This window comes from Myripristis murdjan, chromosome 3 (genome assembly GCF_902150065.1).
Source record: "Myripristis murdjan chromosome 3, fMyrMur1.1, whole genome shotgun sequence".
Taxonomy (NCBI): domain Eukaryota; kingdom Metazoa; phylum Chordata; class Actinopteri; order Holocentriformes; family Holocentridae; genus Myripristis; species Myripristis murdjan.
In genome coordinates, this window is record NC_043982.1 from 35804861 (window position 1) to 35824546 (window position 19686).

The window sequence follows — 19686 nt, forward strand, 5'->3', positions numbered from 1 at the left end:
TAGCGCAGTAATCATGTTTCTCCAGCAGAACTCCCCTACCTGTTGACCGGGTTTCTCTTAATCCTTTAAACTGATTATGAAATGCCACGTTTCCTCGTTTACATCGCATTTCAGGAATCGGTCAACCGGCGTATGTGGGGGGAATAATCTGATTTCTAAAGTGCATGTAAACACACGTTGTATCCTCAAGCCTGTTTGTGTGCCGTTGGCGATCAAAACAAGAAGGCGTTTCACATAAGCGAGCAACAGAGCGGCAATAAAGACGCAGGCGGCCATTCTAAGTGTTGAAAGTCGATGTTGTATAAAACCTGTTGCGCCTTTGCCGGCTGCCAGCGCTCAGGCAAGTCATGAGGAGACCCCCACCTCCTGAAAACCTGAAGCCTGCTGAGAGGAGAGCAGGGAATTCCTCCCATTCCTCCTATATGTAGCCACTGAGGCACACACACACACACACACACACACACACACCTCTTATACTCTAATCCTCCCGCCCTCACTCCCTCCCTGTCTTTTCCGAGTATACAGTGCGCAACACTCGCACTCACTCTCATACCAGCCTGAGCGCTTGCATGATTTCACAACCGCTTGTGTCCAGACAATCAGACGACTTGTTTGCGAGCTGCATAAACATGTAATTTATTCTGCATTTAGCTTAACAAAGACATCGCAGTGTCAGACCGTTTTAGAAAATGAATGTGCATGTTTGCAGCAAATGTGCACGTTTCATCTCATTTCATGAAGACTTGACATCTTCAGTCATGACTCGTGCTTGTTGTCTTTATGTCTTGAATCTTTTTTTTTTTTTTTTATCTTGTATGCATACATCTCATTGTCTGTGTGTGTTTGAATTGTCTCTGTCTCAGCTGATGTGTGTGTGTGTGTGTTCTTAACAGCATGTCCCTCCATTGCAATAGCACAAATCTGTGTGTGTGTGTGTGTAGCTCATGTTTATACAGTACATATGTGTTGTGACTGGAATGCTGCTGTTTAACCCTAACCGCTCCATCAACTCTACCTTAACATTTCCAGATGACAAAGAAAGTGCACCGACTGCCCTGGGAGAGTTACCATGAGAACGAGCCGGTCAGTATTTGTGTCTCGCCCCCGCCACAGTGTGTCTGTAGTGTTCCTGAGCTTTTGTGCGTCGGGGGGGGGAAACCTCGTCAAGTAGCTTTCCAGTCATTCCAGCACTTTGAGCACCTCAAGCCGCACATTTTCTGCACAGCTGCACCCTCTCCTCTCCAGCTGCCCTTCCCTGGTGCATTTTGTTTGCTTTTTGGACATTTCCTGGTTTGGTTTTGGTGGTTTCCTTTTAGTTTGCTTTGTTTTTGCTTGTTCCCTGTTCTGTTGCCTCTCTGTGTGATGTTGGTGTGCCTAGTTGTAGCCCGGTCACTGTAGCGTCCTGAGCTGCTGTGGTTTGTGTGGCTTTTTGGATTATTGACGATGCCAATACTTAATTAAGAGAGAGTTTCCATATTGAGGGCAAGACCCCCAACTTGTGAGAAGTATTGGCAGACTTTGGGCAAGAGAATTCTAATTTTAACTGAGTATCAATGATGAAAAACTGTGGAAAAAATACAGTTCACACAACTGAAATGAAGAAGGTTGGAACCGTTTGATGCTGGAGAACAAAAGAAAAAATTTATTTGCCAGTATTAGTTTTCTAAAATGAATAGCACTTCAAAGCAATATGACATAATAAACTGGCTTGGTGATGCAGCTACTATATAAATGAGCAAATGCATGTTTCATGCTTTGCATTCTTCCTCAGGCAGCAGAGGAAGTATTGTGTTGTATCGCTCTGACGTGTTATTCAGTTTAGAGCCCTGATATTATCAAGTAAGACTTTGTTGTCCAGCATCACACGGTTCCCATGTTCTTCATTTCAAATTTAGGAATAATATTAGAACTGCTGTGAACTTTGTGTCGAGCTGCTCAAACAAGCCACTCGGTGGGAAAAAAAATCCACTCCTCCTCCTAATCATCTTATCATCTAACCATCTTGAACTGTGAAAGTCTACATGACAGGAGTTAGTTACCTATCTAAGCCGCCTCTACACTCATTCTGCTTTCTATTTTTAGAAAAAACTCGAGGAAAGCTCTATCTTCTTAGATTCAATCTGTAAACAAATGGCTTTTGTTCTGATTCAGTGTTGAAAAGCTGCTCAAACAGTGTGTATGTGCGCGTGTGCGTGTGTGTGTGTGTGTGTACTTGTGTATGTCAGCTTGAGCATGTTTGCGCTGCTGGGAGGAGCAGGTTACATAAGTAAAACTGTTGATCCTTAGTAGCTGTGTCTGTGTGTGTATATGTGTGTGTGTGTGTGTACATGGACCCCAGGGCACTGTAGTAGGTGACCCCTGAACATTTGACCTTTTGACCCTTAATTGGTGAAAGTCAGGGCACTCAGACGTCTCACTTCACCATCTCACTGAAACAAGCCGAACTCTGCTTTCAGCCCTATTTGTAACACATTTGGCCTCTTAGGACAAGATAAAGCATCTCCACAGTAAGTCTCAGTAAAGATGGGTGTATCAGCTCCGTCTACGCATTACGCATCAAAATTCAAAAGTTCACCCTCTGATGAATGAAACACTAATAAATACTCTAATTCTCGTTCTGTTGTGGTAATCAAAGGATCTGTGATTTTTGTTTTGTTCATTATCTCAGGCATACTGTAGATGCATATCAGTGTAATTTGCTTCTCCAGTCATTTCATTTGGCCCTGCTATGATCGACTAAATTGCTCAGGGTCCATAGAAAAGTCAAAGTGAGTATAAAAATCTGCGGGAAGAAAATTACATTTGTTTCAGCTGGCTGCCTACAATTTTTTTTAAATAAACGCCAAGTGAACAACAAAATTACCAAGTGTCAGCAACGGACAGAGGCGTCATTTTGGAAGTATCCCATTCATTTACTGCACCCGGGAACCTCAGGCAAAATCACTTTTTTTTTAAATTTTTTTTTTTTTTTTTAAGATTTCCTACACTGGGAATCTACCAGTGTAAGTGATAGGTTTGGTATGAGGTTTCTGTCATGACAGGAGAGCGTGAGGGAGGAAGGAGACACACAGGTTTAAGAGTGAGTCTCATGCTTGGAGTGTTTATGTTTCCGCGGCCCTGGTATGCGATAATTATGGCAGCCGTAGTGGAATGGGCCCATAAAGAAAAGACCACTGCTCATATTAGAGGAGTGCACGAGCGAGGCAGAGAGTGTGCGTGCAGTTTTATAGTTTTATGATAGTATAGATTTCATATTCTCAAATAAGCCCTGGATCTCATCCCAGACAACTAATCCAGATTAGTGTGTCCGTGCATTTACTCCCGCACAGGCTCACAGACAAAAGTACTCTTATGTTACAGTATTTGTCAATTGATATTGGACAATGTGAAAACTCAGAATCACAATTATCATGACCACAATTATGCCAGTTTTTGGTATTATCATGGTCATGTTAAAATTGTGCTGACATGTTGAGTAACTAGGAATACACATTGAAATAACTGTATCATGCTTTGTAAAAATTAAGTTGTGGAAACAGATGAGAACAGATGAGAGAAAACAACCAGAAAGATTTTTTTTTTTTTTAATGTTACCTAGCACACTTTCAAAACAACACAACCGTAAGAATCCCCATGTCAAAGAGACTTTCTCTCTGCATGATCTGCAGACAGAGTGATTGTCTTCCATTAACCTCCCCTCAGCACTTTTATAAACCAAACATCAGACTTCCTGTTAAAAGTTTTAAAAGTGCTATTACTACCTTCCACCATGGTTTATCAAAAAACAAAGCAAACTCACACACTGTATTCTTTGCATGTGTGTTTGCATTAGGAAGACTTGTCTGGTTGATACTAGACATTATAGACTGCAAAAACCAAAACTTTTTAAAAACATGTAAAGCAAAAGCAGTTATCATGATAATTAAGATTTGAAGTGGTAAAGTATAAGTAACCATTAGATGTTTTCTCGCAGTTTAAAACTGGTAACTGTTACATCAGTGTTTCTCACCATGCACAGCTAATTCAAACACACACTCTCCAGTGTAACATCCTTTTGCCCCGAGTCATAAAGTGATGAATACAAGAGAGTCTAGGTGGTGGAGTGTGGAGCCTGGTGATGGACATTATATCACTGGGATTAGTGATGGAGGATCAGGGAGCCTTTTCAGCTTCAAGTAGACCAATTAAACTGGAGCTGACAACTACTGTCTGCAGGCTACACATAGTGTGTGTGTGTGTGTGTGTGTGTGGCTCTCGGGGTGGGTTAGTGCACCCTGGGCGTTTTAGAGGGTAGCGTGTAAAATGTGTGCTTGTGTCTGCGTGCGCACTGTGAGCATATGAGCTCCTGTCCACACATATCAGAATGAGAATGAGCGATCATCCTCGCTCTGCCTACACAAACATGCCCTCCTCCTCTGATTCATTTCCGCTGGTTTAACTCGTCCACCAGCTCTCCTATAAAGGCGCTCATAAATTGCTACTCCTCTTGGCGCCTTTGCCAGCGTGCCAAATTTCCGTGGACAGAGTTGCAGAAAAAGCAAGGCCGGTTTTTCCACTACATGAGCAGAACATGCATATGCTATCGTTCACCAGAGCCTCTTCAGATCAGACCAGAAATGCATGGTGTTGCCGGTTTGTTTAACCAAGCTTCATAATGATAGCCTCTTTAAGTATGACTCACTTATTTTGTCTGCATCAGGCCAGTCGGCTGCCTTCTGGTTCAGCTGCAAAGTAAACTAAAAAACTATTTTAAACTTCTTTTTTCGATGCCCTGTATACATTTTTAAAAAGGATTTCTGTGCCGTGAGTGTGTGTGTGTGTGTCAACAGTTGTCAGTAACTCCTATGACACTTCATAATGACTTGTCGTGAGCACAGGGGGAGCCTTTTGTCCTTTTGTCTAGCATGAAGCTGTATCAGAAATGGCCGCTGTGAGCTTGATGACACCTGGTTTCGTTGTGATTGCAGGACTGCTTCACCGTAGAAGGAGAGGATCTGAAACATGACTTTGAGAGGCTGCAGCTGGCCATGGAGATGGTGGGCTTTCTGCCAGCTACACGAAAGCAGTGAGTGACACACACACAATCATCATCACTAACAACACCACAACTTCAGTCAGTCAGTTTCTTAATTATTTTAGTCAAATGTACAATAATAAATAGCTGCAGACAGCCCTGCAGTGTGTCTGTGGAGGAAAGCATCTCTTGTCCTGACTTCAAACCCGTGTTTAGGATCTTCTCGCTGCTGTCGGCCATCCTCCACCTGGGGAACATCCGCTACAAGAGGAAAACCTACAGGGACGACTCCATTGACATCTGCAACCCAGAGGTGCTGCCTGTCGTCTCTGAGCTGCTGGAGGTACTGCAAAATAAGATAATCACTCACCCGGAAAACACTGACCTGGGCAATGGTGTTTTTGTATTGATTTCAGTGAAATAAAGTGCACAGCACCTCTCTGGCTGAGCCCGTTTGGGCATTGGGGTGGACACGCAAGCGAGAATTTTGTTTGGGTCAGGAATTTGGGTTTGCGTCTGAATGGTTAATTGATGATGATACATTTGTTTGAAAATCTTAATGCAATTACATAGAGAAGATTCAGACAGAAAAACTATCCTCACATGTAGTTTAGTTATTACCTCACTTCTAATTCTACCACCTTTCTGTAAATATTGTGAAAGCCCAAAAAACTAATCCCTCTCATTCTCAGATCATTTCCAGAAATGAGTTTATGGCTGAGATACATAAATGCAGATGATTCTTGTCTTCTAAACACAACACACAGGCATGGGGATGCACATCTACAATCGAGGACACACACAAAAGACACTAATGTGATTTGGGGCAGAAATGCCCTTTAAATCATAAAATGCCAGTGAAATTTAAATGGAAATGCAAATGAGAGGGCAAAAAAAAAAAATCTTTGGTAATTAAGAGTGCCAAATCATTCTAGTCTGATCTGTGAGAAAACTGGAGCAGTTTTTAAACAGCAAGCAACCCAATACACAGCCTGAAGGAGAAGGAAATGTTGGCACCACGCAGCCATCCCACACAAACCACCGCCTCAACAAAAACATTAAACAGCCATTACTGTAAAAAAATGGAGTGCTATGCGATACAGACGGATTATTTCACAGTTCAGTAAAACTGCAACCAAAAAACACCGAAATGCCCCCACCGTAGTACATCAAGGGGACAAAAGTGCAAATTAATCAGACTGAAATATTAAAAAAGAAACAAATCCAGCCTACACATGCCGTACAAGCAGCTGAAAGACCCATCACATGCATTTGTTTTATTGTTTTGTTCAATTAAGGCACAGTAAGATTTTTCTTCCAAAGCTTGTCGCATTTGTGAGAATGCGATCAATTTAAAGATGTCGTATCTCTGTTTTTGCCCAAACGCTGTATCCGTAAAGTCTCTCAAGTCCTGTGCCGACTTTCTCTCAAGTAAAACATGTAAGTTGAGGAAACATGAAATGAAAATGTCTGTCCAAACAAACTGTGGTCAACTCAAGTTCCTGCAAGCCGGTGGCAGTGAATCCCTTTATATGTGCCAAATCTAACATTTATGATCCATCGTAAACAGATTACACTTCATTGATAACAGAGTAATGGCTGGTAATGTGCTTATAAGTATTACATAATGTATTGCATATTCCTTTATGGATTATTAGCTAATTCAGGGTTTGCTTTTTCATGTCAAGGACCCAATGGATGCAAAATTAACAGACGCCCATTTGAGGGGATTTTTTTTCCAGAGGAATCCCCTCTGAGGAGGTTTTGCTGTTTGGTAGGGAGATGAGTAAAATGGGTGTGATCAAACTAGGATCATCATACATTGGTAAATAAATCTAGTCTCTCATTTGCTGTGACCCTTGCAGGAGTCCCTGTGGCCCTAGATCCCAGTTTGGGAACCACCGAGTGACCAGGCAGTTTAGAAACAGCACTCGCGACGTATTACCTTTTGCAATGTGATAGTGGTGTGTCCGAACAGAAATGGTATATCTGCGATTTCTCTCTTATTTCTGCACTAGCAGGATGTTTACGGGACAGCTCGGACCTCCAGACCTCCTCCTGTGTCAATAACTGGAATGAGTTGGTTCTCACGCCCGAGAGCCTCGCTAGATTTATCAAAGCACATCTCCAACCTCTCGCTGCGCCAAGTACCTAAACACTGTGCAAGATCAAAGGCTCGCACAAACATCTCGGCATTAGTATAGAATGTGTCGGATTTCCCTTTGGCAAAATAAACCGCAGTATTAATTTGGAGGGCCAGGCTTCTTCAGTCGCAGCTTAACGTGGTGCTGGACGGTTGCATAAAAAAGCGCCCTGCCCACCCAAAGGGGCATCGCGTTGTGTGAGACAGTTGTCGATGTTCCAGGGGAGATTTTTCTCATCTGCTTTCTCTCTCTCTCTTTCATGATAAGGTCAAAGAGGAGATGCTGTTCGAGGCTCTGACGACGCGGAAGACGGTGACCGTGGGAGAGAGGCTGATTGTACCTTACAGACTTGCCGAGGTGAGACAGCTTTCCGACGGCATTGCGCACGAGAACTACACAACCCGCTACCCACCTGTTATTTTATCTTACTTTACCAACGTCGTCCTGGATCGTTTCAGTGCAGCAGAGCCATTGGGTGCACACGACCGAAGCCATGATGAAAGTCACACTGCTGATTGAAAAATGGCTCCACTCACCTCCTTGTTGTGACATTGGGCCAGGACCCATTAGTCAAAGTCATGTCTTACAAAAGTCTCTTTATCCTGAGATCAGTTGTGTTTAGTTGTTTTCAGTGATCCCTACGCGAGTCTATGCGAATTTTCATTTCATCCAAGGTCAGAAATACGCCAGCAGCACATTGCCTTGGATCATGTCAGTGTGATACGTAATAGCCCAAAACATCCTCAGCCCACATGTGAATAAATTGGTAACACTCTCGGTGCTGAATCCTCAGAAAATTTTCAAAATAGAAGTTTTATTATCCATGTTGTAAGTTAAGTGGAAGGTTGTCTTGCTGAAGGGTTTGGACAGCAGTAAAGAGAAAAAAAAAATTCTCATCTGTTTTGATCATTTAATATTACACAGCCATGGAATATAAATTAATTAAACCATAATGAAAACCCCTATGGCTCCACTCCCCTCCTCTGTATGACCTCAGCCGAGGACACATTAGTCAGTGTCATGTTTTCCAGAGCCTCTTTATACTAAGATCATATTTGTTTATTAGTTTGCGCGGCCACACAGTATTGCACTTTGATTTAAGGCTGTGGTGTACTGGCTGTGGAAACATATTTTGGCAGGTTCGTCTGGACAAAAGGACACATTTTGTGGAAAAAAACAAAGCCTTTCCTTGGCTTCAGACTCCTCGGCAGGCCTGCTAAGCCGAGCTCGCTGAATTCTTCACACACCAGCCCAAAGTGCATGACTGTCTCAAATTGGTCTAAATTATCACATGACTGCATGTGTTGCCTTGTGGAAAGGCCTCTCTATTACATTATGCAGTTCAATGCTTTTGTTTACATCTCCATGCTAACATCCCACGGTCAGTCCTTCAAAAGAAATGTTGGGAGGACTAGCTGGTATAGTTGGAGCGTATCTCATATTTGAGATCCTCGTATTCCCCCAGCCGACTTTATTGCTATTTCACCGCACATGTTGTTGTTTAAGCTTTATGGCCATTATATTTGTAGTGTCCCTTGATTATGGTTTTTTTGTTTGTTTATTTCAAAGGATCCCCATTAGCTGACGCCAAAACGACAGCTAGTCCAGACAATAAAATACAAAGTCAAACATTACAATATCAGTTCACAAAATACATCTTTTTAAATACAAATTACAAATAAAGAATAAAACAAAAAACATATGGTCACCTCTTTACTATCAATGTGATTGTAGTGGCGAGGATTTTAAATGAAAAAGACAAAGCCTTACCTCTCAGGCTTTTTTGGCTGATGTGTCTTAGCTTAACACATCCAGGTGCACCTAAACATACATAGAGAAGAGTGTGGAGGATGGGTAGTGTGCTGTTTTTCTATGTTTTTATCATTTTCCAATGTAAATACGTAAACCATAAACTCAGTAATTTAACTCACTTTGTCGGCTCGGTAGCCGCCTCAGCTCCCCAGCCTGACCTCGCTGTGTTTATAATTCCACATCTCCTTCTCTTCCCTCCTCTCTAGCTCCTCCAGTCTGTAGCCACACATACACACTCATCGTACACGTACAGCATAACACACACACACACACACACAGTTCCTCTGTGCAGAGATCTGTTTAGAGAGAGAGGAAGGCATTTCAAGCCCTTCTCCAGTTTTCGCCGGGACCCTCTCTCTGAAAACAAACGCACGTCACGGTCTGCAGATGAGAGCCATCACGGATACACAGATGCACACTGTAACGCTGCAGTCAGTATGAATGAACTGCTCAACTGCAGACATGCAAGTGGCCGGCACAGATTTGGTTAATTTGGAAACTGCGCATTGCACGAAAACCTCAGTATTTGTTAATCAAGTGCGGTCAAATAAATAGTGGATTTATGGATCTTATTTTGTTCTGTACACAAATTGCCAGACGTATCTGCAATTATGAGCACCGATTCTCCTGTTTTTCAGTGCAGATTCCTTATAATCGTCTCTAAAAAACTGCCAACAATATTTCACCACAAACTATACCACAAGACCTAATATATTACAAATTTCCCATCATCAAAATGCAGCAATATCCTCATAATGGCGATCAGATATTTAGGAGCCATTTCATATGAACAAACAATCAGTAATTGTTTTGGCAGCACACTGGGTGGTCTCAAGATAAATATTGCTCTAAGAGTCACAACTTTTTCCCTGCCTCTTAACTGAGATCATACCACTTAAAAACCTCAAGGAAATCTGAGCATGTTTGTAATGAGTTTTGTCCTTTTTGAGTCCGGTCAAAATTATGAGACTATTTTCCTCTGAATGTTTTAAACCCGACTTCCTCTAAATAATGAAAAGCTTATGGCTCATTAGACTGCAGTGTGTATGGGATTCAAAACAATATCTTTCATGACCCATGGAAGCGGTTCGACATATTTGGTCTGCAGTAACTAAAAATAACGTGGTCACTTCTGATGACACAAAGGCATTTTAATGAAGAATGGCCGTACGAATATTTGTGTGGGGAAAATTACGGCTCTCTTTGGCTGCTGCGGGGTCAAATCTTTCCTTTTCATGCAGGAGTTAGGTTTTTTTTTCCACAGTTATTTGACAAAGGTGATTTTCTAGGATTATTCTGTCACGCAGATAATAGAAATCACACAGTAAGGATGCCTGAATACTTTATTTATGTGCATGAAAGGACAAAGAATTTGGATCCAACAGTGATTTTTTTTTTTTCTCACTCCACCCCAGGTGTCAAAGAATGGCTCAAATAGAGTTTGTGAATTATAGTGGGGTTAATATGACTTCAGAAAACTACTTATGTATCTTCCAAATAATGTAAAGTTTCTTATCTGTATATTTATATTAGCTTATATTTCCATAAGGATAAGTCTACTCTCACCTCGTCCAGCCGAGATTGGCAAATTATAATTGTGCCCCTAGATCAGATTGGCGGCCTAATGCACATCAGTCACTCTGGTGCACATTAACCCTCCTATTGTATTTGGGGTCAATTTGACCCCAGTCAATGTTTAACGTCTCTAAATAAATGATTAACATAATTTTTTTGCTTCATATTTAATGAGTTTTCCTAATGTAATGGGTACTACCGGGTAAACATGAAATTCATATGATGATATGTTTTCAATGTCCTGTACACACTTTGTACGCATCGGTCATAAATAACAAAAATCTGTACTTAGAAATAATATAAAGCCATTAAAACACCAAAAATTAATATTTCTTTCCAGTTTTATGTCAATCAGTGAGATTTTACGGTGATCTGCATATTTTTCCATAGTCACATAATAGGAATACTGGATGTATAAGTGGGGGTAGGGTGGGGTGGGGGGGTATGTTTAATTTAAAGGGCTATTTAGATTGTCAACAAAGAAACATAAAGTACCTGACACATAAACTTTGGTAACAATTTTAATCATAATAATTTTGTGGAGGTTTAAACTGCTGGGGTCAAATTGACCCCAAACATAAAAGATGTTTGTAAATTTGAACATAACAGGAGGGTTAAAGACATTCAGCACATTAATACTGACCCAGGCTGTGCTGCTGTGATGTGATGCAGGGTGCTGGCATGCCTGTGATGGTGCCACCTGCACCCAGGTTTTGGTAGAGGACGTCCATGCAAGAGATTTAGTCCAGCAGGACTGTGTCATATCCCCTGATTCCCTGCTTCTTGACATTTTCTAGCATATCCTCTGGTGTATTTTCCGTCAACTGTTTTGAGTACAGTGGATACTGACAGTCAAATGTGCATGTGCTTGAATGTTTGGTTGTAATGGAGAAAAACAACTGGCTGCACATCTGGACTCATCTGGACCTTTTTAAGCGAGCAAGGACTGGACCAGAGCTGGCTAGTTGAAAATTAAACATGGAGACCTACTCAAACAGCTGCCCGTTGCTCATTTCATCCAAGGTCAGAAATGTTCCAGCACAGGGTCTTTGATCACGTCAATGTAACAAAGCCATGGAAAATAAATTAATTCAGCCATGATGAAAGCCCACATCATTGTCATGGTTTCCAAAAAACCTCTTTATACCAAGATCATATATGTGTACTGATGTGCAGCGGCCTCATGAGCCAGGCGAGACGGCACTTTGATTTAAGGTTGCACTTGTTGTACTTGCTGTGGGAAAAAAAAAAAAAAAAACAAAAACATTTTGGCAGGTTCATCTGGACAAAAGGACATATTTTGTGGAAAAAAAAAAAAATAAAGCTCCTCCTTGGCTTCATGGCTGCTTGACTGGGTCACTGGATGAACTATTTGAATTCTTCACACACCAGACATGAGGCTCTAGTGCACGATTGTCTGCAGTTATAGTAAAAAATATCACGACTGGTTTCAAAAAAATTATATAGAACCTCGCCAAACAATTGGACCAAACAGAATAAATAGGAAAAAATAGATACAGTTGAAGAATGGGCAATAAAAGGAAACCAAGACAGGAGAAGAAAAGAAACCAAAATGATAAATTAAAATAAAAGGGAGACTGACAAGATTACAGCAGGGATAAAATGACACACAAAGAACATTATAAAAACTATTTCCTGTGCAAATGTGGTTTCTGAAGTGTTACAAAAGATGATACTGATGTGGCCCCATTACCTTTTGTGACAAAGACCAGAACACAATAACACATTATACCAGTTTTTTTTTTTTTTTCAATTGTCCTTCCTCTGATGCTGTAAATGGAAGCATTTGAGTTTCTTCCGCCTCAGTCAATAAGATGCTGGACATGGAGACACTGGCCATGGCATTATTTAACAGGGGAATATGTATGTGTGTGTGTGTATGCAGGCTGGTACGGTGCGGGACTCCATGGCGAAGTCGCTGTACAGCGCTCTGTTTGACTGGATTGTGTTCAGGATCAACCACGCCCTGCTCAGCAAGAAGGACCTGGAGGAGAGCACCAAGGTAGGACAGCACAAACAAATCAGTTATTTTTTGGATTAATTGATCAATCATTTAACCCTTATAAGGTATTCAGGTCTGTGGGACCTGTTTTCACAAACGACAAACATATGTATTGTTTATATTACTTGCAATTGGGATGAAGTAAAAATCTGCTGAATATTTTAACAAAAAAGGTTTGATTATGTTGAATTAAAAGCCCCAATTTGCAATGGGTCCACCAGACCCAGCAGGACTCCCTGTGTAACAAAAAAACGAATACCATGTAAGGGTTAATCTATTGAGTTTCAAGAATGATGACAAATGCTCATAGAATTCACCAAAGTGATGTCTTCAAACCTTAGACCTTTAGTGAGGCTTTATTCAGCAAATGTACTGGATTTTTACTTGACAAAAGACCATAACAATGAATCGGTCATTAAAATTGCCATCCATTAATTTTCTGCTGATCAACTAATCCAGTCGACTAATTGTTGATCAGTGCTGCTGTACAGAACAGACATTGACATTTGACAAGAGGTTACAGCTATCATTTTTAAGTTCATGACACTGTACAAGAGGTTTTTCAAACACATGAAAAGTAAAAGTCAGTTAACTGTAGAATTTGAGCGTTATAGGCAGCAGCAAACGTGAACTTTATTGCAGAACATTTGTCTTGGATTGTATCAGATGAAGCAGGTGGACCAAACAAAGTGGCCACAGAGTTCAGGTTGTCATCATAGTTAGGAAACATCTTGAAATAAAATTCATCCAAAAAACAACTATTGATGATGTACTTTGAATTCCTGGGCTCATTTTGTTGTTTAGTGGTGCATTTTTCAAGTTCATATTTGCTCTCTGGAGAAAGTTCTTCTGTGAAACACAGGCAATCACTGACTGAGGCACAAGTAGACAAAACAATTTCAGGGAAAGTGAGTACGCCAAAAAAGTAAATTCCAACACTTCATCACAAAATAACTGCTGGAATGCAGTAAACATCACAGATGGATCATATCTGACGTTGAAATCTGCAAGTATCCGAGAGTGGATTTTTCCTTTTTGAGAGCTTTACTCGTAACACAGTTAACTTTCTGAATGTGTTTAATATTTATTGATGAATTTCAGGAAATGTTGTGTAGCACTTTTTCCAAAATTGGTATGCAACACTGCATGCCAATTTTTCCCAAAATTGGTATGCAGTGTTGTGGAATGAGTTTACTTTCTCATGCTGTTGTAATTCTGTCTTCCGCAGATCTTATCCATCGGCGTCCTTGACATATTTGGTTTTGAGGACTACGAGAGCAACAGCTTCGAGCAGTTCTGCATCAACTTTGCCAACGAGCGTCTCCAGCACTACTTCAACCAGCACATCTTCAAGCTTGAGCAAGTAAGGCAGCTCTTACATATTCATCCCTGGGCCGGGGTGGATGCCTCATGGTTGATGATTCTGGGAGACTAGTTTCCCATTAGAGTCTTTGACCAAGAGCTGAACTTAGCTCTGTGACTATTATCCTAACACTAAAGTTGTGTGACTGTGACCATTTTCAAGGAAATCCCTCATCCTTATCTCACCACACATTTATTACAATGGCCTTGAAACAATAGAGGAATTCTTCATCAGGTTATGTAACAGGGTTTAGTTGTGAGCCTGACAGCCATATGACTCAACTCAGCCCCTCCCTCTGGCCACCCCCACTGTGGATTTATGTTCTCTTAAGTGGGCTGATTAACTTCAAAGGGCTTTTAAAGTCATGATATGTACAATTTGCCTGGAAGTCAAACGTGGTGTTTACCTTGAGGTTGTCTGAATCAGTGCCCAAGCCCTGACATGTTTGAGGGAGAGCACCCGCTCTGACGCTTCCCTTGCAGTTCATATATGACACGAAGCCGTAAAGGCCTTGGTGCTCGGTGATCTCTGCGCTGCACAAAGACACTTGTTCACAAACTCTGGCTTACCTCTGTTGTCCTGAATACGCTGCAGTTTTTGCAAATGTACCGCCCTTGAAGAGACTTCAGAGGCTTTTTTGTTTTGCAGTTTAAGTCACGACAATAAAATTGAGTCACTGGGCTGTCAGTTTGTGAGATTTGATGTGTTAAGTTGTTTTTTTCACTCCTCAAGTGATCCAGATGCTTATGCAAGTAATACCCCATAATTTGTACCTTCCAAGCTCATGATGAGTAAAGCCAGTTTTGACTGGGTTGTTTCTCAGGACTGCTGTCAAAAGCTCTGATATGAAAAACAGGCTTTTATAATTACAAGGCCTTTTTTCTTCAGCAAACATTGCCCTTTTGTTTGTTTGCAGCTGTGAAAGGAGCATACCTACATGCAGAGCAGAATGTGTGTGTACTACATACATATGTGCATATTATACACACTATAGGGTTTGATCAGTGAAGGTTCTTGAAGGCTGATAACAATTTTGTAGACTGAAATTTTAAGGGCTTGTAGCTCTTTATAGCAGGATGGCCCACCTCACCTGTTTAATGGTAAGCACTAATCCTGGGTTAAATTAGGCCTTTACATGAAGAATGAATTCACAAAAAGCATCATTAAGCAATCAAATAAGATGCAAAAATAGTGCGTGTAGTTGTGGTCAGGAAGGAAAGGACACCAGTGATTGGCCAGTAATTGATATTTCATGAAGTTCCAGTGTTGGACAGTCGGGTTGGTAACTGCACATTGTGTGGTTTGTATTTTACATGGTGTTTATTGTGCATTTTTTTGGTCTGCTTGTGGATGTAGAAGCCTCCTAGCCATCACACCATGTACACCAGTTTATATTCCCATCAGTCACCGAGTCCCTGCAGACGTCTTGATATTGAGTATTGTGTAGCAGGCTGAGTTACATATTCTACTGCGTTAACCAACAGGCTGTCAGATAATGACATAATGACAGCAACTTGTGAGAGTGCTGATGTCCATCACTCCTGTGAAGGATAAACCACTTTGGAGATGGGACAAATAAATCTTGATGATTGGAGATAGTTTTTTGTTTTGCTTATGGTAGCGTGCAGTGGTACAAATTTGCACTTTTGGTACATAGCTGTTTTTACTTGGCACCTCAAAACATGCTTGATTTTTTTTTTCTTTATCAATACTTGTGTCACTGATTAATAACAAGATATTTCATGTCTGTTTTCTTACGTTACTCCTCCTAATAGAATAGAAATGTGGTATAGGAAAGAGAGACTGAAGCTTACGTCTGACTGAGTCAACAGTCTCATGTAGGCACATCTGCAGCCTTCTGTAAACCTATATGAATATTAACAGTGCTTTGTTAGAATAAAAGCTTTGGTTATTTGCTGCCGTGCCAGCATGCCAGCCCTGACATGCCAGCACACACAAAGATATACTGACTTCCTGCCTAGCCAGGCACTCAGTGTGGGATTGGAGCTGTGAAACTGTCAATAAACTGTGTTTCCATATTGATTTCGGATGTTTTCCACAAATCAGCCTGCCACCACAGTCGTTAAGGTGTGTTTTATCCACACATGTTCGGCTTGTAAATAAATGGCCTATCACAGAAACAAAATCAGATCTTGGTAAAACTATATACATATATATATATATTCTGTCCCAGGAAGTGAAGTTGTAAGGACTATGTATTAATCTCCGGTTTAATGTCATGTTGATATTCTTTTTAGAAGCAGCACCAGATACACGTGCATTGGCTGCAGGAGAGCTTGGAGGTTAATAAATCACTAGGGGCAGTATTGGATTAGTTGAGTATGGAAAAATCAGATCAGTGTGTGTTATTAATGCTGCCTGAAAGTTTCCAGATTTGATTTGCTCAGGGTAGGTTCACCGACAGCAGGCACACTTCACTTTTCAGTAGCTCCCTGCTTCACGCTCTGTTAAACAGTTGCATGTATTTCCAAATGGGAAGGAAGTCCAATTTAGCAGTTCAAAGTTGAATGACCTGCTCAAGGGCACATAGGTGGCAGTTTTTGAGGGGCAGTGCCACTAATTTCTTCCCCTCCTTGGATTTCCCAAACATGTGTTATGATCTGCTCCTATCTGTTATTATTTCTAACCCACACACTACCTCAGTCATATTAGTCACACCACTAAAATACATGGAGTCAAATGGGGAAAACTCATATTGTAGTTGCGCTGTGGTCTTGGTTGATGCGTAGCACGTGTGTCTACATGTGGGAACTTGGTGAATCAGCTCTCTGGCACTGATCTGAACTGCAGTTTTTAATCAATCCAATTGACTTTTGCTCATTTGAGTTGGGTGGCAAAGACTCAGCGGCTGTTACCTAACTTTTTAATTCTCTTTCCATGATGGAGAGGGGAAAAATGACTCGTTGGAAGGCGGATGGTATGAGTTGTAACAAACACTGAGAGTGTAAAATTAGCTTCAGCTCCTCCGCTGGCTGCTTTTCAACTATGTGTAGCACACATGCCATGCCCTCTAGACCTGCCATACATCAGAATGTACTTGAGTAATTCCTGGAATACCCAGACGCAACAAGAACACAGTACAAGCATTTTCAGACACGCACTCACATTAAACTGTTAATTAGAGCGATGTTTTTATGTCTCTTTCTCCGAACCCTTTGTAGAGATCTGCATGCGAGGCTTTTGAGAGGATTAAAGACATTGAGGGAGGTATATTTAAAACGGCAGTGATAAGGAATAAAATTGATAGAGTGTCGGTCGGCAGCGGGACCTGGCCTGTGTGTGTGTGAGCGCTACGCACTGAGGAATCCAGCAGCATGTGCATTTCAGACATACAGTCTGTTTGCCAGTCACACATGCTGCAGCCAGGTTGCAGCACATGACTCAACATACGACTCAACATATTAGTAGCTCTTTTAAGACAGTTTGCAAGGAACTCAGCACAAAAAATTAAGGAATCTACCACGGGGCTTGTGAAGAAGCTGATCTGCCCAATCCTGAGTTGCACTTTGCCTTTTCCTGGTTGACGCAAGAGAATAGTCCAGCACAGTAATCAAGGCAAGATGACACAAAAGCATGTCAACTCCATTTCATTAAAGGCAAAAATGATTTAATCTGTAGCTGGCATAAAACCCCTGTATAAACCTGCTTTTAACTAAGTTGTTCAAGGTCTGAACATCAATCAACATTACACTCCAAAATGTAGACTTGAGAGGACCAAAAGACAGATGTGTTCCAGGCAATAGCAACGACGTCATTTTGGTCCAATTATAGTTGAAGGAAATTTTCTGGGATCATTGAGTTTAACTGAGAGATGAGTATTTCTGGCTTAGCGGTGAAAGGAGATGTTATACAGACAAATATGTCCAAGTAGCAATTGAAAACAGCGTTGGCCCAAGAACAAAAAAAAAAAAAAAAAACGGAATCAAAAGAAACTTAATCAATAGTACTAAAAATTTGATGATTTACAGGTAAAACAAGAGTCAGAAGTGGGACCTCCCAGAGATTCCAGTCTAGTCAATGCATCTATCAATTACAAAAACATGATTAATTGCATCAGAGGGTATGCTTAGGTCAAGCGGCACTAATGAGGAACATTTGGCAGAATCTGCATTCTTAAGGGGATCAGTGGAAACCCTGAGAAGAACAGTTTTACTGCTTGGGGATTTATGAAAACTTAGCTTTAAATTGTTAGAATGTTATTCTAACAATTTATTATGTTATTAAATTGTTTAAAAATGTTATTTCTCTCCGGCACCCATAGGAGCTGTACAGAAGGGCTTTGAACATTCTCCAAAACTGCACATAGAAAAGGTGACTTTGAAGCAGGTCTGTAGCTTTTAAGGACTGGATCAAGAGAGAGTTTTGTTTTCTGCTTTTTCCCAGAGGCTGAACACGCTTGAAAAGCTCAGGACTACAGCCTGGGAAGAGCAGTAATCACCAAAAAGTGCAAGCTACAGCCTTTATCCCACATACAATCATTTTGATATATCCTATCATGTCTTATCTAGTGGGATGTACAGCGGTTTAATGAGTGGCAGAGCATGCATCCAGTCAGCAACAAGGGTTTCAGTAAGCAGACTGGGCCAACACACATTATATCAGCAAGAGACACAAGAGGAAGTATTTTAAATCTGATATGTTTTTTTTTTCGTAACAAAACAGTTACACAACCAATCAGCAGTTGATGAAGCAGGAACGAACATTTGCAGGGACTAAATAAATAAACGAAATTCTTGGCCCTTGCATCTTTTAATATTTTGATTGGGGCCGATTGTGAGTGGCTTGTGGAAGGCCAGCGGTTTGAGCCAGGAAATTTGGGGAGAAAATGAATGAATCCTCTCAGAAACTACCACCAAGGTGCCTTTGAGCAAAGCACAGTGGAGGTGCTACGTGGCCGGCAGCAGAAGACTGCATGGGTGAAACTGCACGAACAGGGTGTCGCTGGAAAAGTGAAGAAGCTGAAGCTCTCTGGATTAAAAAAAAAAAAAGGCTTAACAGCCCCATGAAATGGACTCTTTCTTAATTTGATGTGTTTCCTGTTGAAACCGGATGTTTGGGCGGGACATAGTGCAGGGAGGGATCATTCACAGATGCAAACCAATAGGAGTGATGTAACCCAAACCCAATAGGATATCAGTATGGGAGAGAACCACAATTTTATTTTATGGGATAATTAAAAGTGAGAGGATGTTTAAAGATTTGTGAAGGTTTTATGGTTGGATTTACACCCACTTGTGCAAGATGATGTCACTATTTAAAACACTCTCTTTTACAGGAAGTAGAAGTCATGTGAGGTCATTTCATAGGGACTTTAAAATAGCAATACGTCTCTCATTTTTAAGCAATTGACACTGGATTCAGTGGTCTCCTCTACAAGCCCTTTTCAAGCGTGCAGATACTCCAAATCGACGTTCTAGCTGTACTTTTCAGTGAGGGAAGAACAGTTGATGAATATAGTGAGGTATAAACAATTTAACAAATCGTTTGTTGATAAGATCTCAATGGAATCGGGTGGATTGTTTGCATGGAGAATACACAGCACAAACTACAAATCACATTAAAAAGAAACAGTGTTCGAGAATAATGCACTCAGGCTGTTCTGATGTTTGTAAAAAGCCTAACATTTTTTTCCATAAGGAGGTCCAGCAAAAGAAGTGTTATTGATAGTTATTCCATCTGATAATACAGCATGCAACATTTTGGCCACATCAGCACCGGGTCATTTGAGTTACCG

General features: G+C 41.0%; 1 protein-coding gene across 4 annotated transcripts in view; it reads left to right on the forward strand.

The window, feature by feature from the left end:
* The window catches only part of myo9aa (myosin IXAa), a 116107-nt gene that overhangs the window by 61890 nt on the left and 34531 nt on the right, over positions 1 to 19686 (forward strand). For all 4 annotated transcript variants that reach the window (XM_030076113.1, XM_030076133.1, XM_030076141.1 and 1 more), the window contains 6 exons: positions 1030 to 1083; positions 4968 to 5065; positions 5231 to 5357; positions 7426 to 7515; positions 12452 to 12568; positions 13797 to 13931. In XM_030076113.1, coding sequence (XP_029931973.1) covers positions 1030 to 1083; positions 4968 to 5065; positions 5231 to 5357; positions 7426 to 7515; positions 12452 to 12568; positions 13797 to 13931 — 621 coding nt within the window. The remainder of the gene's footprint in view (positions 1 to 1029; positions 1084 to 4967; positions 5066 to 5230; positions 5358 to 7425; positions 7516 to 12451; positions 12569 to 13796; positions 13932 to 19686) is intronic.